This window comes from Clytia hemisphaerica, unplaced genomic scaffold (assembly GCF_902728285.1).
Source record: "Clytia hemisphaerica strain Z4C2 unplaced genomic scaffold, Clytia hemisphaerica genome assembly, whole genome shotgun sequence".
Taxonomy (NCBI): Eukaryota; Metazoa; Cnidaria; class Hydrozoa; order Leptothecata; family Clytiidae; genus Clytia; species Clytia hemisphaerica.
Genome location: NW_027103392.1, coordinates 2,368 through 23,861, shown reverse-complemented (window position 1 = coordinate 23,861; position 21,494 = coordinate 2,368). Strand labels below are relative to the sequence as shown.

At 34.7% G+C, this 21,494-nt stretch overlaps 2 protein-coding genes across 2 annotated transcripts; one reads left to right on the top strand and one right to left on the bottom strand.

Annotated features, from left to right (window-relative positions):
- The first annotated feature begins 529 nt into the window (after window positions 1-529).
- LOC136824845 (uncharacterized) lies at window positions 530-9,963 on the top strand. The gene is made up of 6 exons (XM_067080816.1): window positions 530-738; window positions 1,059-1,155; window positions 1,526-1,627; window positions 2,489-2,585; window positions 8,275-8,342; window positions 8,673-9,963. The coding sequence occupies exons 1-6, from the start codon at window positions 590-592 to the stop codon at window positions 9,021-9,023; spliced, it is 864 nt and encodes a 287-aa protein (XP_066936917.1). The 5' UTR covers window positions 530-589; the 3' UTR covers window positions 9,024-9,963.
- Window positions 9,964-11,062: 1,099 nt separating this feature from the next.
- LOC136824844 (uncharacterized) lies at window positions 11,063-20,665 on the bottom strand. The gene is made up of 12 exons (XM_067080815.1): window positions 20,489-20,665; window positions 17,595-17,634; window positions 17,097-17,141; window positions 16,535-16,720; window positions 16,068-16,168; window positions 15,613-15,712; window positions 14,637-14,675; window positions 14,195-14,239; window positions 12,977-13,312; window positions 12,429-12,644; window positions 11,813-12,150; window positions 11,063-11,679 (listed from the first exon to the last, which is right to left on the bottom strand). The coding sequence occupies exons 1-12, from the start codon at window positions 20,558-20,560 to the stop codon at window positions 11,245-11,247; spliced, it is 1,953 nt and encodes a 650-aa protein (XP_066936916.1). The 5' UTR covers window positions 20,561-20,665; the 3' UTR covers window positions 11,063-11,244.
- Window positions 20,666-21,494: the final 829 nt, after the last annotated feature.

The following is a 21,494-nucleotide window of genomic DNA, read 5'->3' as shown; positions in this document are numbered from 1 at the left end:
TTTGAATTTTCTAGCTCAAAACTACCGTTGAAAACACAGCCAATCAAATTCTTTTGATTTTGTGAGCGATTTCTAGCGCATTTCCAGCATTTTAACTAATTGTATATCATCACATGTGCCATTTTGTGTCAAAGGTCAGTGTTCAAAGCCAAAGGTCCTAAATTGAAACCACGCAAAACACACGGTCGTTTTGGCTAGCTGACTATCGAACATTTTTCTTCGCCTCAGTTAGCACCATTTAAGAAAACCCAAAGATTTTTATGGCCAACCGACTTTTTAGACCCAATGAGGACGCGAAATGAAGATATTTGTGATTGCCGCCTTATTACAGTCGTCAGTCATACTCTTAGAAAAACGTTATTTTCTTTACTTTAGTTGTTTTAATTTTATTAAGTGAGGACAGCACTAAATTGGAATTTCCTACTGTAATTTTTTTTAGGCAGAAATCTGCCTCACAGCTCAAGCTTATTGTTATTGAAACCTGAAAATTTGGTTCTTCTTTCAGGGGTTTGTAATTTGAGAAGATCTATTCTCTTTTTATCAGTTTAGAGACAATTTCAAATAATAATTTCCAAGAAGAAAATCAATCATGTCAATATATTATGCTTTGGTAGCAAGAGGACCAATTATTTTGGTCGATTTTACAGAACATCATGGGAATTTTGAACAAATAACAACCAAAATATTACAAAGTATAGATACAAGTCAAGACTCGAAATGCTCTTACACTTCAGAAAGGTAAGATTTTATGGATAAATGAAATGTAGCATAATTAGAAAAATCCCTGTCTGCATCTGACAGGGTCCTTTAGCAAAATGTCACCCCCTCTTTACATTCTCGAAAAACAGGCTTTTTTCATCCCTGAAAATTGACAAGCTTTAAAAATCACAAAATTTTAAGACGTGGTTTTAACAGTGTTAATTTTCAAACGCTATCTGACAGGGTCCTCTAGCAAAATGTCGTCCCTCTTTGCATGCTGATAATTTTTTGTCATAAATAAATTATGTTCTTTAAAAATATCATTACAAAGTGTTACGTTCATTGCAATTTTCTTTCAGCTATGTCTTCCATGTGATGATCAGCCAAGGACTTGTTTTTCTATGCATGGCAGATGAATCAATGGGCAAAACAATGCCATATGGTTATCTGACAGAGGTATTGTATTATTTGAATGCACAATTCGTGTTTAGTTCGTTTTGCTCACTGAATACTTACTAGATTCACTCATTTTGAAATAGAGTTATTGAACATTCTCAGGTGCCAAATAAAGTTAATTTAAAGGAAAAATTATCAAATGCGGGCCAAATTATCAGGGTTCCAAACTTTCTAACCTCAAAAAGGCAATTTAAAGTATGTAGAAAATTTAGCCAAGATATATTTTTTTGATTCTGATAATTTAAGAAATCCGAAAAAAAAACGAAAAAAGAGGTGAATGTTGATTTAAATTATCTCATTATCTTTCTAAGTAAGAGGTCGAAATATCTTTTTAAAAAAATATTTATTCTCATTATCTTTTTACATACAGATCAAGAACAAGTTCATGGGTGGTACACTACGTGAACGTGCTTTCCATTGTAATGCATACGAATTAAAACATGATTTTAGTCCAGTACTTATGCAGCAAATGGTAATACTGTTTCCAAATTTCTCTTTGCATGAAATAAAAAACTCCTGTTAAAGTAGAGGCTACTATTTGTTCCTATACATTTTCGTGCTCTTTCAAATACACTCATTTTTTTATAAGCATACGGGAAAATAAGGTCGGGGCTCAATCTCGAATAATTTCCACCCTTACAGTGCATTTATCAAAAGTCCACCCTTACAGTGCATTTCTGCTATTTTGAAAACATACCTTTAACCGCTGCACATTCCCGTCGGTCAATTTGCCTGACTGCCCCCCCCCCCGGGTATCTTTGTAATTTGGAGCAGCAGGCGAAAATCTTTGGTCTAAGAAAGCTCAAACAGCTTTAATGAAAGTAACCCTAGAAAGGTCAGTTAGCGTCGTTTTAGAAAAGAAGCACAAATTTTTTTACATTTCAGCTTGGAGATATACTTAGCATTATGCTTATTTTTTACCGAATTTGAGCCTAAGTATATGCGTTTAAACGTTATGCTTATATATATAAAAAGAGTGTAGTAGTAGTAAAATCTTTAAATACTGTTATACTGTTAAATACGGCTATCCATGACGTATTTCCATGAAAATGAGCATTCGAACGGTCGCACCATTCGAGTTCAAAATCAAAAGGCTAGAGAAGAATCTCTTGAATCAAAAATTATTCCCACTTTCCCATCTAAATGTATGACTCTTGTGGTATTTAGACAAAGGCTGGATTAAAAGTAAAACTAATCATTAAGAAAAATAAAGAAAGCGCTATATTTAATTCGATATCCCAATTGCAGCACTAATCACACCTGTGGATAATTTCAATAATCATTTCATGAGTCAAACTTCTTATCCATCCTAAAACAATTGAATATATTATAGAGACGTTTCAACAAAGGTGACGTGGAAACAAACAGCAAAGTAAAGAACCTACAAAAAGATGTGGATACAGTCAAATCGGTCATGACAGAAAACATTGGTAAGTGAGAGAATAGAGATGTTTATCCTTTTGTGTGTCTCCTTCTAAAGAGTTGGTATTTGTAGCTAAAATATATTGCCTTAGAGCCTTATCACCTTCGCCAAAATCCTTTTTTACTTCCTAATCAATTTGGTAATCTGTAGCCACACGATTGGCTGTGAAAATAGCATGTCATAGATTCGATACGTTAAAGATAAATTGGTACTTGTATTTAAAAGCTTCTTGATGATTTCTATTTTCAAAGGTGAAAACTTTTTCAGCTATGATTGTGATATAATAAGCAGATATTCAATGGGTAAAAGTTGGTTATTGAGATTAATTCACCCGAGGTGATGTAATATTCAACGAGGCGAAGCCGAGTTGAATATACATCACCGAGGGTGAATAAATCCAATAACCAACGAAAACCTATTGAATATATGTTTTATTATATACCTAGAGGCAAAAATAAAACATTAATTATGTCAATAGCTAAACGTTTCACTTAAAACACTCCTATAATCGAACGTTCGAATGTTTTTCTTTCTTAATGATTTCCTTAATTACTTTAAGTCATAAAATTTGTTTATGAAATTGACAATAAATTTATTTTAATGAATTTCTTTGATAACAACCAAAGCAACAAAAAACTCAAAATTTGAAAACAAAATTCTACCGTGGTATAATAGCCATGGTATATCAGGAATTATTCAATGGCTGTTTTTGCCTACAGATATATAATAATATATTTTAATACGTACATATGAATTTGAATAAGTATTTCCGAATAAGAGAAGGTCATTAATGAGTAAAATTTGCGGAAATGGTGACACATGTACGTTGAAAGGCTCAAAGTTCCAGAAAATAGTTATACTAATACTCTTTTGTTTTTGATGATTTGTGATTCTGACTTTGGAGGTCACCAAGGTGTTGATGCTTCATCTTCTTTCGAACTCAAGAGTAAACCATAGAATTTCGAATTGACATTTCTGTTGGGCTGACGCTATTGTTTCTTTTGAATAAGGATTTACGAATTTTGGTGAAACTGAACATGTAGATGATTGGGTTTGATATTGTATGAACGGCATTCAAATAAATGTTTATTTTGCTGAATAACTCTTCTTGATCGCCTACTTTGAGTGGTATTAGGGAAGATACTATACATATGGGTGATAAACAGACACAAGTCCAAAAATTCAAGTGTAAAACATCTTTTATGCTTCTCTTCAACCCTTTCCAAAAATAAAGTTTTTCTGCTTCGATTCCGTTTGACTTCATGGACTCTCGGAGTGCATTTTCACTTTTGTTACGCTCTTTTAAAGTGATTTTTCCCAAAATGAAAATGTTAATACACGTAGCGATACGTATGATATTACTAGTAATAATAAGATCATAGCTTGAATGATTCAATTTGTTCACTGTCGCATCACTGAAGAATTGGATACAACAAAACCCACTAGCCGTGATTACACCAAATGTGAATAAGACCAAATGAATTTTGTTGCGCGTTACAAGTCTGTAGTATGACAAACAATAGACGACGGCTAGGTAACGGTCTATAACCACCAAATTAGTGACGTATAGGGACATAGTGTGTGTAAGCATCCCACCTGCTGATAATAATTTGAACACTAATACGTTCTCCACATCCATGATCATCAGGGAGGCGAATACCACTACTTTGACAGTGAATATAGCATCAAATAGTGATAACAATTTGATTAAATGATATTGATTGTCTTGGAGTTTGGCACGGTAAATGACTAGCTGGAGAATTATATGCATGACCATAATGGCGCACTGTGACGCCAAAAGAATATCCCATCTTGGTGTTTGTTCGCCATAAGTTGGCGTTCTTGTTGTTGAATTCATTTACTTGGTTTTCTTCTTATTTTCTTCTTATTCTGTTAGCCATATATTCTGTAAGGAAAAAAAATAACTTGTGTCATTATAATCACTGTAGTTTGAATGGAATTCTGTTCTGACATTAAAAACTATCCATTTCAATTGTATTTGAAACTAATCAGATCTATATTATAATCAATAAGTCGGTTGTTATTCTCTTTGTAAACAGAGAAAGAAATCATATTAGATTATTGTATCTCTCAAGTTGGGAATATCTCTGTGTACGAGCTCATTCGAAATTGAAACTAGACAATTTGGAAGACTAGCTCCCAGTGGTTTGCTAGGAGAGTAATCACCTCCAAAATAAACTAACAATTTTACTAAAATTTAAGTTAACTATAGTTAAAGAAATTAAAACTATCAAATTGTTTGCAAGACGAATAAAAGCTGAAACATTCGAAAACTCAACTTGTATACTTTTTCAACAGCCACTGAAAGCCATCATCGACGCCTTATGGTCACAATTCCAACTGTTTTAGAAACCTTCACCACAGAGCTTGTATTTTTAGTTTAAATCAGAAAGTAGGTGTACTGATTATCGTTTCAGCCAGTTTCAGAAAAGGGCGAATGTCAATGTTGTAAAATATTATTTTTATAATAGTTACACCTACCTTTGTGGACTCTAACTTTTTAATGTTCCAGTGCTCAGATTGTTAACTGTTCCTCACTACAAGATGTTTCAACTGCCAATTAAGTTGTAATTATACGGCTTAATTACTCTTATTGTCCCTTAGGGGATTACCATAATTCTGCACTAATAAGCTCGGCTTTATGACAATCAAACCGTTTGCCTTCCGAATTTTTGTCGATTCCACATTACATAAATCTGCTGGGTGGCCGAACTCTCTTTATCAAGAATTTAATTGAAAGGGTCGCTATGGCTTCACATGAGAACTGAGAAGGTTGTTTTCACAGAGTGAAAAAAAATTATGGTGAACATGGCCTACCACTTCTTAATTGTAAGAGTGAAGATATATGTTTAACCCCATCCCCCATTAATTAATGCTGGACACTAATGTAAATTCGTTAATTAACCTCTCGACATGGTTGCCAGCTACTAAATGCAACTAAAACTGAAGTATTGTTCCGTAATTCCTACTTATTGTTAAGTAGGAATATTACACATGCTTTTAAACTTTTTAAAAATCGATTATCATGGCCTGACTTTCTCTTCCCATGTTAAATATTTGGGAGTTCTTCTCGGTGATTTTCTTTCGTGGAATTACTATTTTGAACTACTGGCATCTAAGTTAAGTAGAGCAAATGGTATACTAGCAAAACTAAGACACTTTATATCATTTAGGGGCGGTCCAAACCTAGGGGGGGGGGCTTTTCCTGTACCACCCCTTAACTTTTGATCTAGTGGTTCTTTTTGGATGAAATTGCCCAAAGTGAGCAAAAACCGAAAATTTCCTTTGTTCTTATAAATAGCTATTCTATTCTAACAAAGGCTTTAGAAAAAAGTTGCCTGAGTTTAATCTTCAATATAAAAAAGAACAAAGAAATTTTACGTTACAATAGCTTCTTTTAATTGAAAATAAAGAAAAATTACACTGCAATGTTTTCTTTTTAAACAAAAGAAAAGAAGGAGGTTTTTCGAATGTTTACAAAAATATAAAAGTTAGAAAAAGATTCTTTTTCAAAACTATGATTTACTAATGATTATTTACTGACGATTACCTCGGAATCGTATGTTTTGTCGTGTAATTAACGATTAATCACTCGTAACAAAGGAGAAAATACCGTAATTACTATTTTCTCCTTTGTTACTCGTGATTAATCGTTAATTGCACTCCAAACCATACGATTACTAGTACAAATAGAAACCTGAAACTCTTGGCTTGGTCTAAAAAGCAGGGTAGCCATTAGGCTACGTCATATCTTCCTTCGTTTCGAGCGTAAAACTCCTACTCTTCAAGAGTACGGCCTAAAAGCCTGGATCTGTCTATTGTGTAGACTAGGTAGCCATGTATTTCACGGACCAGAGCAAATACAATAAAAACTTTTAAAATGATAATCCTCATTGAAGCCAGGGGGTAAAAATTTAAAAAATATTTTAATTATTTAATTATGATGCAGAAGATATTGAAAGATTTAATTCAACTCAGAGCTTATTTTCTTCACTATTTGAACTCAGACCTTCTCATTACATTTTTGATTACCAAATGTAATTTCTTTTACAGGGTACCGGCTAGTTTTCTTTACTTTATTCCCATGTTCTATGTTTTTGTATCCTTTCCTTAATGCAGGCGAATAAACTTCTTTCAATTCAACCCCCCCTCCCAAACCTTATCTGGTAATTTTTCGATCACAAAAAAAAAGGGTTTGGACTCTACTGCACGTTTAAAGCGTGCGAAAGAAGAGATTTGAAAGATCAATACATGCGAGATAAACCTGCCTCCCTCTCTTACCAGATGTCTTTTAATGGTGCTCAATTGAAACTAATTAAACAGTCAAAGCATATCCCTATTTCAAAATACTGCTTTTTGAATCTTTCAGTTATCAGAGCTAAAACCTTGTACCCTTTACTTTGGAAAGTCTTAAAAATGCTTCGAATTTTCTCGTGTCAAGCTAGATATTATAACCTCCAACCTGTGGCAAAATCTTTACAAGTTTGTTTGAGGCCAAGCCATTGGGCTCTTCCAGAAAAAAATCCGTTCATAGGGGATGGAGGATGAATTGTCCAGGGGTCCCAAAAAAAAGTCTTAAAAATTGCATTGTCCAGGGGGTAAATCTGCGATGTCCAGGGGTAAATTTTGGTGTTCAAGGGGTAAAAAATTAAAATGTCCTGAGAGGTAATTCATTGAAAAAATAAGATATCCTCCACACCCAATGAACGCATTTTTTCTGGAAGAGCCCAATGTAAATTTATTTCTAAAATAACGCTTAGCTTAGAACCTTGGTTGCTTCAAATTCTAAAAATAAAACAATTGGCCTTTTAAAGGTCTAAAGTCAGTTACACTCAATGATGCGCCTTGAAGACCACCTCTGTTGAAATGAAAGTGAAGAAGAATGAAGAGGAAGAAATTTTTTCTTCCTATGTTCAAGTATTCCTGTTTGTTTTCTATTGGAATGAGTTGCAATAAAATAATCCACCTAGGAGTAAAAAAACTCCCAACAAGAAATTACGTTTATTTTGAACTTAATATAACTGATAACAGACATGGTTTTATTTAAGGCTCTTTAATACCCTACTGCGATTTCTTTCGTAACACAGGTCCTTATCTTTTGATATAGTTTAAATGGAAACCTCGAAAACTGGTGCGTTCACTTGAGATAAGGGAAGGCCGGAAATATTCGGGCTATTCCAGAAAACATTTTGCCCCCTTTTATCGAGGTAGTCGATTTTTTGGAAGGTTAACCCTCTGATTTTCGGCTAACTTTCGAGGTTCATTTCTTGGATTTTAGTAGATCTTTGTCTATTTTGAAGAGAACCTCTCCGCTGGTTTTCTCTTTTTCTGATGCTCTTAAAATATTGCTTACTGAAAAAAAATTATTACACAGAGCTGTTCTATTGCAGCAGCTACAGCCACTTAATTAAGTGGATAGATTTTACCGGGAATTAAATTTGGCGAATTCGTCAAAAATCGCCAAATTAAATCCCTGCCAAAATTTCAAAACTCGGCCATAATCCACTAAAGGTATTTAAAAAGCCAAAACTTCAGTAAAATTTCACCCAGATTTACCGGTAAAGTGTCCGTGCAACTTAACAATTTCACTGTGTGTTTTTTCCACTTAAAAGTCTAAGAAAAAACAGATTGTCCATGGTATTCAACTAGAATTCTTTTCTTTTTTGCGATTTCAGGGAAACTTCTTGAACGTGGTGAAAAGCTAGATGTGTTGGTTGACAAGACAGAAGATCTATCGAAATCGGTACGTCTCTTCTTAATTTCACCGGCGGCTCTGGACAATATTTCTTTCCTCTCCTGATTGTTACTTACGAAATGGATAACTCGTTTGTGTCAAATCAATACCTCGGACTGCTTGTGTTACTGCTTGTATTAATCAACCACAACTTTTTCCCCTACCTTATTCTTTTAAGTTTTTCAAAAATGGTTAAGACGAAATGGAATTTTCTACACTGTTATTTTAGCCCCGCACTACTTACTGCGAACAACAGGTGGGTAGAAATGAGTGAAATGGAGTGCACTCTGAGCAGTATAGGGAAATATCATTTACGAGTTTCTTTCTGTCTTTCTTCAGTCGGAGTCGTTCGCTCGTTCAGCAAAGAAAGTTCGGCGGAAGATGTGGTGGCAAAACAAAAAGATGTGCTTGATCCTGTCCTGTGTTCTCTTTGTCATCCTCGCTATCATCACACTCGTCATTCTCTATGAAGTGGGCGTCTTCTCACCTTCTAATTCATCATCAAGTGGCGGAGGCGGTAAGACGACTTCTCCACCGACAACAACCACAACAACGATAACGACAAAAATAATGACGACCATTAAGACGACAATTCAAACAACTTTTAAAACGACTGCTTCTACACCAGTTAAAAACGGGACGACTATTCTACCACCGACAAACTCTACGACAACGCCATCAAAGATTTAAACGGACGACTGTTATTGATTTTGTTTTGACTTGTTTTCTTCTTTTTTGTTATCATTGTTCAGGTGAGGTAGTCCCGATATGAAATGTTACATTGATTAATGTCATTGGATAGGGGCCCGTTGTGAAGCTCTAACAAAATGAACTCAATGACTATTTTCGTGTAGAGTTAAATTAAATTTTATGTTGCAATTTATATAGATGTTATATTATTTTTCTAAGTTTAATTTATTTAGCATTTTGCTTCATGTACCACACTGCACTGAATTAAGATGGCAAAAACTTTGAAATGTTTTGAGTGAGGGAGGAGCATAGAAAAATAGCCAGAACTAATTTCAAATTTTGATCAAATTGATGATGCCAAATTTTAACTTAAACTTATCCTCTTTTTCCATGATACGGTAGTAGTCTCCTACTTGAAGGATAAATATTTTAAGAATGAATCAAACATAATGAGCCAAGATTGTGTGGATCAAAACACATTTTCTTTGAACGATACTTCGATCTTTACAGATCTCAAGTTTTCACTTCATTTGATAAAGACCTAAAGATCGAAATATCGTTCAAAGAAAATGTGTTTTATGTTTTGATTATTTTACGAATAAATATTCGTTTCGATTCACTCTCATTCAGGGGATTCAGTACCTATTGTTTCTTCCCGATGTCAAAAAGACTTTCACCAGATCGTTGATGCTCTAACAGAATGCATCATAGGACAGTTGTAAAAGTTTGGTAGATACTGGGTGTGCCTCATTTTCCATCAGACCCTTGCCATTCTAGAGAGTAACTTCTAAATACACAAAAGCTGTAATTTGTTAATTATTATAATTTTTGCCTTGTAAAAAATCGTTCAGAATTTTATATACCCTTTCAAAATAGAATTTATAAATTGTAAATCTTATGTTTTTTTGATAGTAAGAAGATAAACCTTTTCCAAAATCTACATCATTCCTTCCAAGTGAAACCTTTTCTCCTCTTTCATTGACAAGTCTTTTTCCTTGAAATTATTTTCAGGTAACTTCCTTCGTTAATAATCTCACTTTTCACCAGAAAAAGAATATTGGGATTGTTAGGTCTATTGGGTATTTGTCGTAAAGTTTCTCAACCAGGATGAAATTTTGAAGTGTTTTTCCTCACCGGGACTTTTTCTGGCTGATTCATTTTATCCCGGAAGATGAATTGATGATGATTGATTACTTAGAAATAAAAATTATATATTTATGAAAACAACATTTAAAATACATTTAAATTATTTACACGGCGATAAATCCCTTGCGTATATACAAACAACTGTGAACGGTAATACAAATGCTATCTCCATCATCTCCATTTCAACAAACAACTGGTTCAGTTAGATTTCTTTTTTATGACAATCTGAAATTATTTGAGGTTAGTCAACCTATAGCAGTTCTTTCGCCTTTTTCTTTCCTCAGCTTATACAGATCAAACAAAACGTTCGAAGAACATCAACATAAGTTAAGTTATTACGAGTTGATACTAGAAATTTTATTTTTTTAAATAAAAATTGGACATAACTTTCTCGCGACATAGACAAATCTTCAAAACGCCACAATTTGAAACCATTGCTAAGGTGATGAAATCCCGTGAGTCAGCAAGTGCTACTCTTATAAATAGACTAAACATCTGCCCATTAGAAGTTTCCTCTGGGAATCAATTAGGCTACGTCATATAATCTGCCTTCGCTCCGAGCGTAAAACTCCTCCTCTTCGTAAGGGTAAGAGTAAAGGCCTAAAAGCCTGGAGCTGTCTATTGTGTAGACTAGGAATCAATCACATTGACTTCCAAGCCTGAAGGGCTAGACTCGAGGCTCCTGCATGGGAAATGAAGCCACTTATTTCCCATCCAGATCGCCGGCACGCGGTTTTTACACCAACACCGGATTGAAAGTAAAGTCTATCGCTAGATTAAAAAAATGCAATTCTCAAAAACAAAGGAACCAATAGATACAATCCGTCGTCATGATTGCGCCGCGTTCTCTAGGTGCGTTCTGGATGGGAAATAAGTGGCTTCACTTTTTCTTTCCTGCGAAAGGTTGGAGATTCTACTCTAGCCCTTCGGGCTTTGAACTCGATGATCAATCACCATAGAAATAGTCTGAAAACGAGGTAGAAGCATTGCTCGCTGACGTGATTTTTTGAAAAGGTCTGTCAAAACTTGTGCAACCATCTTTCAAGTTACCTCAAATATCTAAACAATTCTCATGTCAAGCCAACAAATGACTTTGTGAATCAACATTATCGTCGTCAAATGATGTCGTTTCAACGCTGGCACGCTTCGTATTTTCACCATCGTTAATAGAAATTCTGGTTTCTGGTTCCGGGTTAAGATCATCGTTTTTCCGATTGTTTTTAAGTTCAGTACTGAAATTATCCGAAAAAGTATCTCGCTCTTGGGAACAACTTTCTCCTGTAGATTTGATCGAGTCCTTTAAAGAATCTCTTTGAATAAAGTCTATACATAATTGTTTTTTCTCGTGTCCTATAGAATCTAACGATGCAGACTGTTCAAGTTCGTATATCTCACCAAGATCAAGTCTCTTTGACTTTGGTTCGTCTATAGAATCTTGTGAAGGCCATTTTGAATAAACTGTGGATGCCCATATTGATGAAAGGTTGTCAGATATAGTGCATTGCTCACCCTTAAAAGTAAACATGGAAAGATATTACCATTTGCTTAGAGAAAACACACCAAAAAAGCTGAAAAAATCCCCCCTTTCCAAAAAAAAAAAAGACTTAAAGTTATGATAACACGATTTGGTAGATTAAGCTTACCTTATTACAATATTCTTTATTACAACCAGTATGGGAAGCGGTCAGAAATCCTTTCGAAAACTCTTTTAACCGTTTCATGAATTCATTGTCTTTAATACGTCTGTCTTTACTTTTGTCTACCATTTTGAATAATTTCTTCATCATACGGGAGATGTTCTCAGGGAGCTGGTAACCATATCCAGTTGATGCTTTCAAAAATGGCGGGAAATGTTTGACGGCTTGGTCGTAGGGTGTCAGGTAGATGGGAACGTAGGGAGTTTGCGCACAATCGTGGAGAACAAAACCTTCCATCATTTTGATGGCGAATTCGTAGGTTTTATGTTTCGTCTTGTTACCTCCTGCAAAAAGTAAAGAAAAAGAATTAAAATCGTTAGATTTCATGTCCAACATCATTTGTATATAGGTTTTTTACATTTTACATCAGATGATAAAAATATATCACAAATTTCAACAAAGCTTTGAATTCAATGTTTTCGATAGTTGAAAGAGATATGCAACTAATCCTTTCCAGCAATACAATGTAATTGTTCTTGTCACGCGGAAGGGTATTTGGCACACAAATCTGAAAGTTCTTCAATTCAAAAACAAAACAAGTGTATCACATTATCTCCTATACCTTCATCGTTTGTAATCATGATGAAAACGACGTCACAAGATTTGATGTTGTTTTGCAAGTATGACGCAATACCTCCTTCTGCATCAATCACGTGGTCATTTGATGACGTCATCTTTACTTTGATGCCATATGATTGAAGAAAAGAGGCGAATTCTTGGGTAAATTTCTCGAGAATTTCGCATCCAGCTTTTTGTATAATCATAGCTGTCAGACTTTCTGTAAATGAAAGTATGTTTAATTAGCTTAAATTCAGTCCCAAACGCACTGTAGAGCTTTGATAAATTTTATTCCCGGTTGCATATAACCATAGAGAATGTTTTGAGAAGGGCCAATGTGGTCCTACAGAAGCAAATTACAGTGGAAAAATTTTTCACCAGAATTCAACTAGAGTTATGTTGCTAGTGTGTAAATAAATGGCCAAATTTACCAAGTAAAATAGGCTGGAATGAATGTGTTTTTGGAACTTGGCTGACTAACAACCTAGGAATGTACAGAGGTGAAACGAAACATCAAGTGAAACAGGATAAGATAGAACTGACAGATCTTACCTTTATCAAGTCCAATCAAAGGCTCTTGCGATGATTTCGATCCAAAGCCAAACATGAATAGCCTATGAAGCGACCACAATTTCTTTGTCTTGGCAAAAACGACGAGAAGAATCAAGAGGAGCAAAATGACTGACGCAACTATTGATAAACTGACGGTCAGCATGTATGATTTTCGATCAGGTTTCGTTAGAGGTATGGGAGATGGTGGATGAATGTCCAATACTGTTGGTGTACAGTTGACCACGTGTACTCGATCTTTTAACAAATTGTAAAAATCATCTTTCTTTTCATGTGTTTGACATACGTTCTTGGCAAAATCAAGGTTGACTTGAACGTCTATAACAAAGAAAAATGATTGAACATTACCACAATCACGCTTTAATGGGATAAATTTTCACGGGGATTAAATTTCGCGGATGGCACTATTGGGAGACAACATTTTCATGATTTTGTGCCTTTTGCAACCAAACATGCGTATTGGTTGTTGAAATACGCATTATTAGTGTTTCTCTGATACCTTATGGGAGAAAAAATGTCGTTTTATTTAGTCGGGTTTTTTTTCGTGGTGGAAAGATTTCGTCACCTAGCATTTTCGTTACTTTCCCCGACATTTTTTTCCCCGATAAGATATCAGTAAATATTTAAAAATTAGTTTCTTTGACGTTTTTCAGTTTAAAAAAAAGATATTTCACAAGGCCTTATCAAATTTTCATTGGGGCTTAATTTCGTGGATGACGCCCAATTCCGCAACAGCCGCAAAAGTTAATCCCCCGCGAAAATTTATCTCATTAAAATATGGACTTTAAAAAGTTCTCCAAAATAGTAAAACGTTTTTGGAAATTCCCACGACCACACATGCCGTGTGGTCAATCTATAAGGTTGTTCTTTGTGACTTTCACCGAGTTCAAATGACTTAAAGTTGCTAAAGAATAAGGGTGGAAAGTCCACCACGTAAAAATGAGGTTTGATTTTCAAAATGTTGAAGAAAAGATATCTTTGAAGCTTCAGTTCTGAAAAAAGAGATCTACAATCTTTGAAAAAACCAACCAAACTCACTAAATCGAAAAGAAAATATTGCATTCACTGAACTAAGCGTCATAAGAAATTATCAGTTCGAAGTTCGAAAGACGAAGACAAGTTTAAATAGTCTCATCAGACTCGTCATAAAGTGAAAACGTATGTATATTGGTATGTATATTGGTATAAAAGTATACTCACCAAGATGATCGAGACATTTTCGGTATTCATTCATTTTCTTCAGTTCTAGATAAGGACATCGAAACAGAACATTAATAGTCAGTGGTATGGTAGGAAAAATTTTCTGGGCTTTCCTATAATCCCTATAATTAAATTGCGAGTGAAAAGAGCAGAAAAGGAATCAATATTTTACCGAATACAATGCAAGATGCTTGTATAAGGTATATATCATTTTCATAATAAATGAGTACCCTTCTTACGGTTCAATGAGCACTGCCTAAGCTGGGTTTACGAAATTATTACGATTTTCCTATTTGGCGCCCCTTTGAAATGGCGGGGAGCTAGCCTCCCCTTGGGCCCATGCCACCATGGTACTGTTAATAAATGTTTCTTGTTTCAATTGACTCAAGCAATGTAAAAAGAAAGAAAGAATTCTTTGAATAAGAAAGTATAGTCAACTTACTGTCATGAATTTCATCCAGTATTAAAATTTCACAGCGCCCTGAAAAATTAACACGGTCAAAAACGTTAGCTTCAACAACAGCCGGTGGAGGGCAACATACCTTATCGGGGAAAAAACTGTCGGGGGAAAGTGACGAAAATTTTGACAGGGTGACGAAATTTTTCCCCGACGAAATATTTACCCGACATTTTATCACCCGACCAAAACTTGTACCCGATTTTTTTATCCCCGACCAAAACATTTACCCGAAATTTTATACCGCAACCAAAATTCAAATCTAATTTTTTACACCTTTATTTACCCAAATTAGTGCTTTAGTCCCAGATCCGCTTTCGAGCTAATGAAGGAAACCATTTCTTTTGGACATTCTAGTGAAAGGACTTTCACTTGGGTGAAAGTGTCGGATTTGAAATTTTTGTCGGGGAAAAGTGACGAATTTGAAATTTTTTGTCGGGGAAAAGTGACGAATTTGAAATGTTGGTCGGGAAAAAGTGACGAAAATGCGTCTAGGTGACGAAATTTTTCCCCGACGAAAGAAAACCCTAGCGAGCATCTCACTAAAAGCCGGGATTTTTCATCTCGTTTCGCGGGTGACGTCTAGTATAGGCTAAGAAAACCCCGACTAAATAAAACTCCGACATTTTTTTCCCCGATAAGGTATTATCTACCGCAAAGGAGTAGAAAACATGACTTTCACTTCCTGCATTATCGCACTTATACTTCAATCTACTCTTCATATTACAAAGAATAGGCAGAGACGGTTCAAGCTCCATTCATTGAGCACTTGGTTTTCTCGAAGATTGAAAACTCTACCTTTTAACTAAAATCGCTACAAATTCTAAGAACTGGTTCGTTTGAAAAAAAACACCTTTGAAAATGAAAATCTTTGATATGGTGGCCTCGAAAATGCAGTGCAAAGTAAAGGACGTTCCTTAGCAACTAGACAACGTGTTAAAAAAAACGAAATGAAACATACCTGGTGCTTTCCAAGTAAAATTGAAGAAATTCCCATTGGGCAATAAAAGTATTTTGATGTCATAGGTAAACCCCATCATGTAATAGATGTCAAAATGAGTCTGGAAATGGAAAATAACATGTTTTGAAAGAGACAGATCAAGAAAAAACAACTCGCATGGAGAGGATTCTTGGAGTAGGATATTACTATTATTGGGGAAACCAATAATACAAAATAAAAAATTTAGAATGCTGAAAAATCAGAACCATCATTGTTACTGTTTTCAATACTCGAATAATGAACACTTTGCGCAGCTTGAATCCGTTAAGTTGCAATTATCTGAATACATCCCTCAGGCCTTTTTACATATTTTTTCGGAGGGGTACTCCCTACCCCTGTTGTGTGAAGGGTGCTATATCGTAGGTATTAAATCTAATTGGTTAAAACAGATTTCTCGTTCTAGAAATGTAACTTACATTCAGAAAGTTAAGAGGATTGGAAACGACTTTCGCTTTGTTGTAATAAACGACGTCTTTTGAATGTGATGTCGTCGCTTCAAATGCAATTCCCCAACATGCTGTAAGGAAATTATTTTGAAGGTTGTTTAGAGTATTTCCAACAAAAAAATCCAGAACTAATTTCATGGTGATGTGATTGCTGTATAAAGGCTAAGTGAATGCTTTTGCAAGGCTTGTTTCCTGAAAAATCACCAAGTTACAGTTTACAGTCCAAATAAGTACTTTCTTCAGGCCCGGCGAAACAACCGTAAAAGTGGGGAGGTTGAAGGCTCAAAATGAGATAAAATTCACTAGGAACTTGAGAAAGAAATCTCATTTGCTTAAAAGTGGGGAGGCTGAATTCTTTCCGGTCTCCCCGCTTCCGCCGGGCCTGTTTTTGTTTGACCCCCTCGACAAAAATGCATTAAGGATATTGTCGCTCTCACCAGTTTCATTCATTTCTGTGTGGATAACATCCTCAATCACGACCCTCATGAAATATTTCCTCAGCTCCAAGTCTTCCAACATCACGATATAAACGTTCTGATTGAGTGTTGGTGATGTCATTCGACATTCATCATATTTGGTCACATTGCAACGTCTGTGGATATCGCGTAGATCAATTTTCGCTTCTAAAAAATACGAGATGTAGATAGAAAGATTACGAGATGTAGATAGGAAAATTACGAGATGTAGATAGGAAAACTTTTGATAAAATAAAAATTATTAGTAAAATGGTAGTCATTTTTATTTTACGTACCTAGTTCCAAGGGAGTCAGCAAGGGTCAGTTTACACTGTTTCTCAAGGGTGTCAAAGGAAATTTTCTGGGTTTTGAAATCAAGCGAGAATTAGATTCTTTGATTTTAAATAGTTTTAAGGCGTGAAAAAGGTTATATCCACAAAGAATTCGCTAATGGAAATTAAAATAGCAGGAGACAGCAATAGCAAAATTCTAAGTAGAAAGTTTGTTGATAAAGATTGCAATTATAACTTATAGAGATACGTACTATTTTCTTTCAATGCGTGACTGAAACCCTTCTCTGTGCATATTTCTAAATCAAGAAAGGATTATAATACATTTTGAAACAATAAGAACATCTTTAAAGACAGCCACGCTATCCCCTTACCTCCTTTAAATCGGAAAACCGGAAAATATTAAAACCGAAACCAAAAATTTTATTCCCTTTCTTCATTTTACCATAAATGGACTGATAAGGTCGATAAGAACAAAAATATAAGGGTCGAACAAATCTTACACGTCTTTTATAAGAACATGATGCTTCGATAACAGAAATATTAAGAACAAGTTAAGAACATTTAAAGGCTTTACGGACTCTAAAACATCCATTTTTTTAGGAAATCGCACGAGAACACTCACAAAATGTTGAAATTAAGAGCATTTTAAGAACATTTTTAGGCTTCAAACTCAAAAATTTAAGAGCATTCAAAGGCTTCAAAAATTTTGGATGTGATTTAATAAAAAGTTCTCGTGTTAATATAAATACCTGATCTTTGATCCTTAAGTACCCCACCATATTGATTGTCCTATGGAAGAAACAAAAAACTGTCAGCGAAAAAAGATTGGGTAGAGCTCACTGCAGAAGATAGCTGTTGAAAATGTTATGTGGCATTGTGTGCAGGGGGGAGGGGCAGGTTCCACCGAAAAAGTGATGCCCATGGCTGCTTTCTGATATTATCTGTTATATTAATCTTGGATTTAATTCTTCAACCATATAGGTGGGAGAGATGCACACTAAACTAAGAACACTAGTGGAAGTCAAAGCTCCTTTCGGAGTGATTGGTTGGTCTTTATTTCATAGTTTTTGCGGGGGGTACTAGGGCTGTGAGCTAACGCCGGGGGGGGGGGGGTGCCACCGCCTTTCGACCCTTGGACATTTACTAAAAAGGAGAAAACAAAGGAAAATTTTGTGAATTTTACAACCGTTAATGAGACAAATTTGACCAACTTTGACCAAATTTCTATCTAAAGTTGAAGTTTTCCTATTTCTCCGACCCTTAGTGGATTGGTACCCTTAAGGGCGGCACATACCGTACCCTCCATTTGCCTAAGTACCCCCCCCCCGAAGTTTTTGGCATGGTAACTTCAGTCTACTGGTATTTTTGCGTTTTAACATTTATATTTTCCTATTTTTCTGTTTTCATTGAAAGTAAGCTACTTCAATTAACGAGTTTGAGTCGAAAAAGAGGTTAAAATGGTAGCGGTTTATTGTAATTAGAAAAAGAGGCTTACAGTCTAATTGAAGGCAAAGTGCACGAAAAAGCTCGTGACAATTTAATCAGATCATGGGTTATTTGACCATTGTATAAAAGGTTTTATTACCTCCCCAATAAATAGAAACGTTAATGAGAGTTGAACAGGAGGTCTAGAAATGAGTTTTGTGCTTGTATTGCCATGGTTGTAATTCTTTAATTGAGTACTGATCGCTTATCAGTGTTATTCTAGTGCGAGTATTTTTAGCACGTTTCTGTCTAAAATCACGACACAGCGTGAAAATATCAATTACGGGCAGCTCCACGAAACAATTTCCTTCTTTACAGCAAGCACACTAATTTTGTTTCTGTAAAGTAGTTTTTACATATTTTAATATCATAAGGCTTCGATGGCCAAAATGTTATAAACATTTGAAGGCTTTATGGACTCTTGAACACCGAATTTCATAGGAAATTACACAAAAAAAATCTCGTACACGTTTTTTTTTATAAGAACGTCAAAAATTTTCGAAGCCTTCGGATGTTCTTAGTTTTTTGGATTTGAAGCCTAAAAATGTTCTTAAAATGTTCTTATTTTCAGCATTTTTTGAGCATTTTGATGTAATTTCTTAAGAAATTGCATGTTTTTAAGTCTCCAAAGCCTTAGATTGTTCTTAGAATGTTCTTAAATTTTTGGGCCTCGAAGCCTTATGTTCTTATATAAATTGTTCTTATAAAAAAAAACCTGCATTTTTAGGCTTAAATCTCAAAAAGTTAAGAACATCCGAATACTTCAAAAATTTTGGATGTTCTTATAAAAATTATAAAAAAAGTGTATTAAGAAGGGCCAATCTTTAGCTAAATTGTATATTCAATCTGATTGAAACAACGGAATATTTTGGAAAAAACTTGAAGATTTTACCATGCACACTTTTCCATTTTCCGTTGGGAAATTTATTTTACTACCAGTATTAAGTGAGATAGGGGTATACTTCAAACTCGAACCCACTGCCTTAGTTCGCTTTTCTATACACGCTTTTTATATAAGAAAATATTTTATAAGAATATTCATGATGAAATTGGCCAAAAAATAAGAATATGCTAAGAATACCACCATCATGGAATTTGGCAACTGAACCTAATTTTTGCTTGAGGTATGTATAACATACCAGACTTTGGCTGGGTTTGGATCCAAACCTAAGAATACTGTAAGAATATTTCAGGCTGATTTTTCCCAAAAAGTTAAGAATATTCAAGATGAATTGGAGAAACACCATTCTTATAAAAAAAAGCGTGTAGCGCTCACGGTTGTATCACATCCACCATCACTCAAGTTAAAGTATGATGCAAGTGGCTCTGAGTACGAGATTTGGGTATACTTATACACCCCTGTGTCACAGACCCGCTGGGACCCTAGCCCAACTGGAAAATTTGGCAAAAGTTTTGTCCCTGAAGAGGAAAATACCCTGGAATTTCAGCCCCGCTGGGAAATTGACTTTGATTTCGTCCTCACACGAAATTTAATGTTTGGAAATTGCACTCCAAAACCATCCCCACTGGGTTTTTAAACCATGGAACAATAGAATTGCTCTTCCCATTTGGATTTCAATAGGAATCTTTATCCCCACCGAGGAAAAAGTTCGGCCGGGGCTGTGAGACAAGGGTGTACATATGAAAGATTCCATGCATATTTAAGGGTGGGAACATGCTCTCTACAATCTTCAGTGTTAAATTGTAATCAGTTTTTGAAAGTATACAAATTATACAAATTATACCATTGACTTTTGTCTAGGCTGTTATTTTGCTGAAAAAGTTGGAAATTTCAATTTTTAGAATTAGAAAATTATTTTGGTGTCATAAAAAAGCTATAAACTCTTCTAAAATTAATAAAGCTTCATATACCAGCATATACCTAGATTTGAAAAGTTAAACCATCATTAAGAAGGTTTGAGGAGATTTGTAAAATTCAGCAAAAAAAGAGTGTGGGACCAGAGCGTATAAAAGAATCTTCAATCTTCAGCTTTAAAATAAAATCACTCAACTTATTATTTGAAAGTTGTGAAAAAAATAGTATCTTTATCAAACCATATAGAGGGGAGCTATATGTCATCTTTCAAAACACTTAAGAGTTGACTCATTTCAAGTCATGGACAGGAAAAGATAAACTAAATAAACAAAACTAGCATACCTGATTTGAAAAGGTTTTGTCAATAACCAACAAGAAAATGATACCATGTACCAAAACATATTTCGAACACATCGTGGCAATATTGTCCTGTTTTAGTTCATTATCTCAATCTAGAAAAACAGACGGTTGAAAAATCAATAAATTTCGAAAACACATACAAGAAATGCTTCATTACATAAAAATTTAAAACACAACAAGTCAAAGCTAACCAAATGAGGAGAGAGAAAAATAACATAGAGGAAAACTCGATCGTTAATTATTTTGCTTATTCACGTAATAATGTAGTTATCTCATCAGTTGCCATGTCAACCAAATCAATGCTAGCATTATGGCGCTATTGTTGCCCAGCAAACAACATAAATATCAACCTCAAATATTAGTTTTTCCGTGATGGAATACAATCGTGCCCATGAAGTAGTCCCTTTTCTCTCTCAAAAAAATTTTCCAGGGAAGAATTTAGTCCTCGCCACATGAAGAGAGAGTCGACTTTATTTCGAAGATAAGACAGTTTAGACGATTTTTTTCTTCTTCGCAACAAAAAAAGAAACTTTTTAATCTTTCTTTTATGTTTCGACTAAAAACAATAGAAAGGGTAACATCAAGGTGGTTTATTCTACATTGAGGAAATTTTCCCAAAAAATTATCAAAATAAAATTGTGTGATAACGCAAGGTCGTCTAGAAAAGACATTATCTCAAAATTGTGAATTCTCGGAATTTAAAAAATTGGCTAGTGGGTAGACTTTCGATTTCGAAAAAAAGGAAGAAAGCTTTCTAATGTTTTTTTTTGGAAAAAAAAAGTTAAAAAGTGTAAAAAAAACAAAGATTTGTCCGTGAGAGGATACATTCAATTTCCTTCATGTTATGAGCCAAATCTCAAGTATACATTCCTTTTTTTGTAAGAACCAGTAAATCTCTGTTCAGGCTCGGCTGTTCTTATTTTTTCAACAATTTGTGCCTGTAATTGTTCTTATCGTGTTCTTTTTTTTTTTCCATTAAAATCTAAAT

Bases quoted from the DNA above. Each gene is read 5' to 3' on its own strand.
- LOC136824845 (XM_067080816.1), top strand. From the start codon at position 590: ATGTCAATATATTATGCTTTGGTAGCAAGAGGACCAATTATTTTGGTC. The intron at 1,628-2,488 runs GTAATACTGTTT...AATATATTATAG, and splicing joins CAGTACTTATGCAGCAAATG to AGACGTTTCAACAAAGGTGA. The intron at 8,343-8,672 runs GTACGTCTCTTC...GTCTTTCTTCAG, and splicing joins CAGAAGATCTATCGAAATCG to TCGGAGTCGTTCGCTCGTTC.
- LOC136824844 (XM_067080815.1), bottom strand. From the start codon at position 20,560: ATGTGTTCGAAATATGTTTTGGTACATGGTATCATTTTCTTGTTGGTT. The intron at 15,713-16,067 runs GTAAGTTACATT...TTCCATTTCCAG, and splicing joins ATCCTCTTAACTTTCTGAAT to ACTCATTTTGACATCTATTA. The intron at 12,151-12,428 runs GTATAGGAGATA...TACTTTTTGCAG, and splicing joins CATGATTACAAACGATGAAG to GAGGTAACAAGACGAAACAT.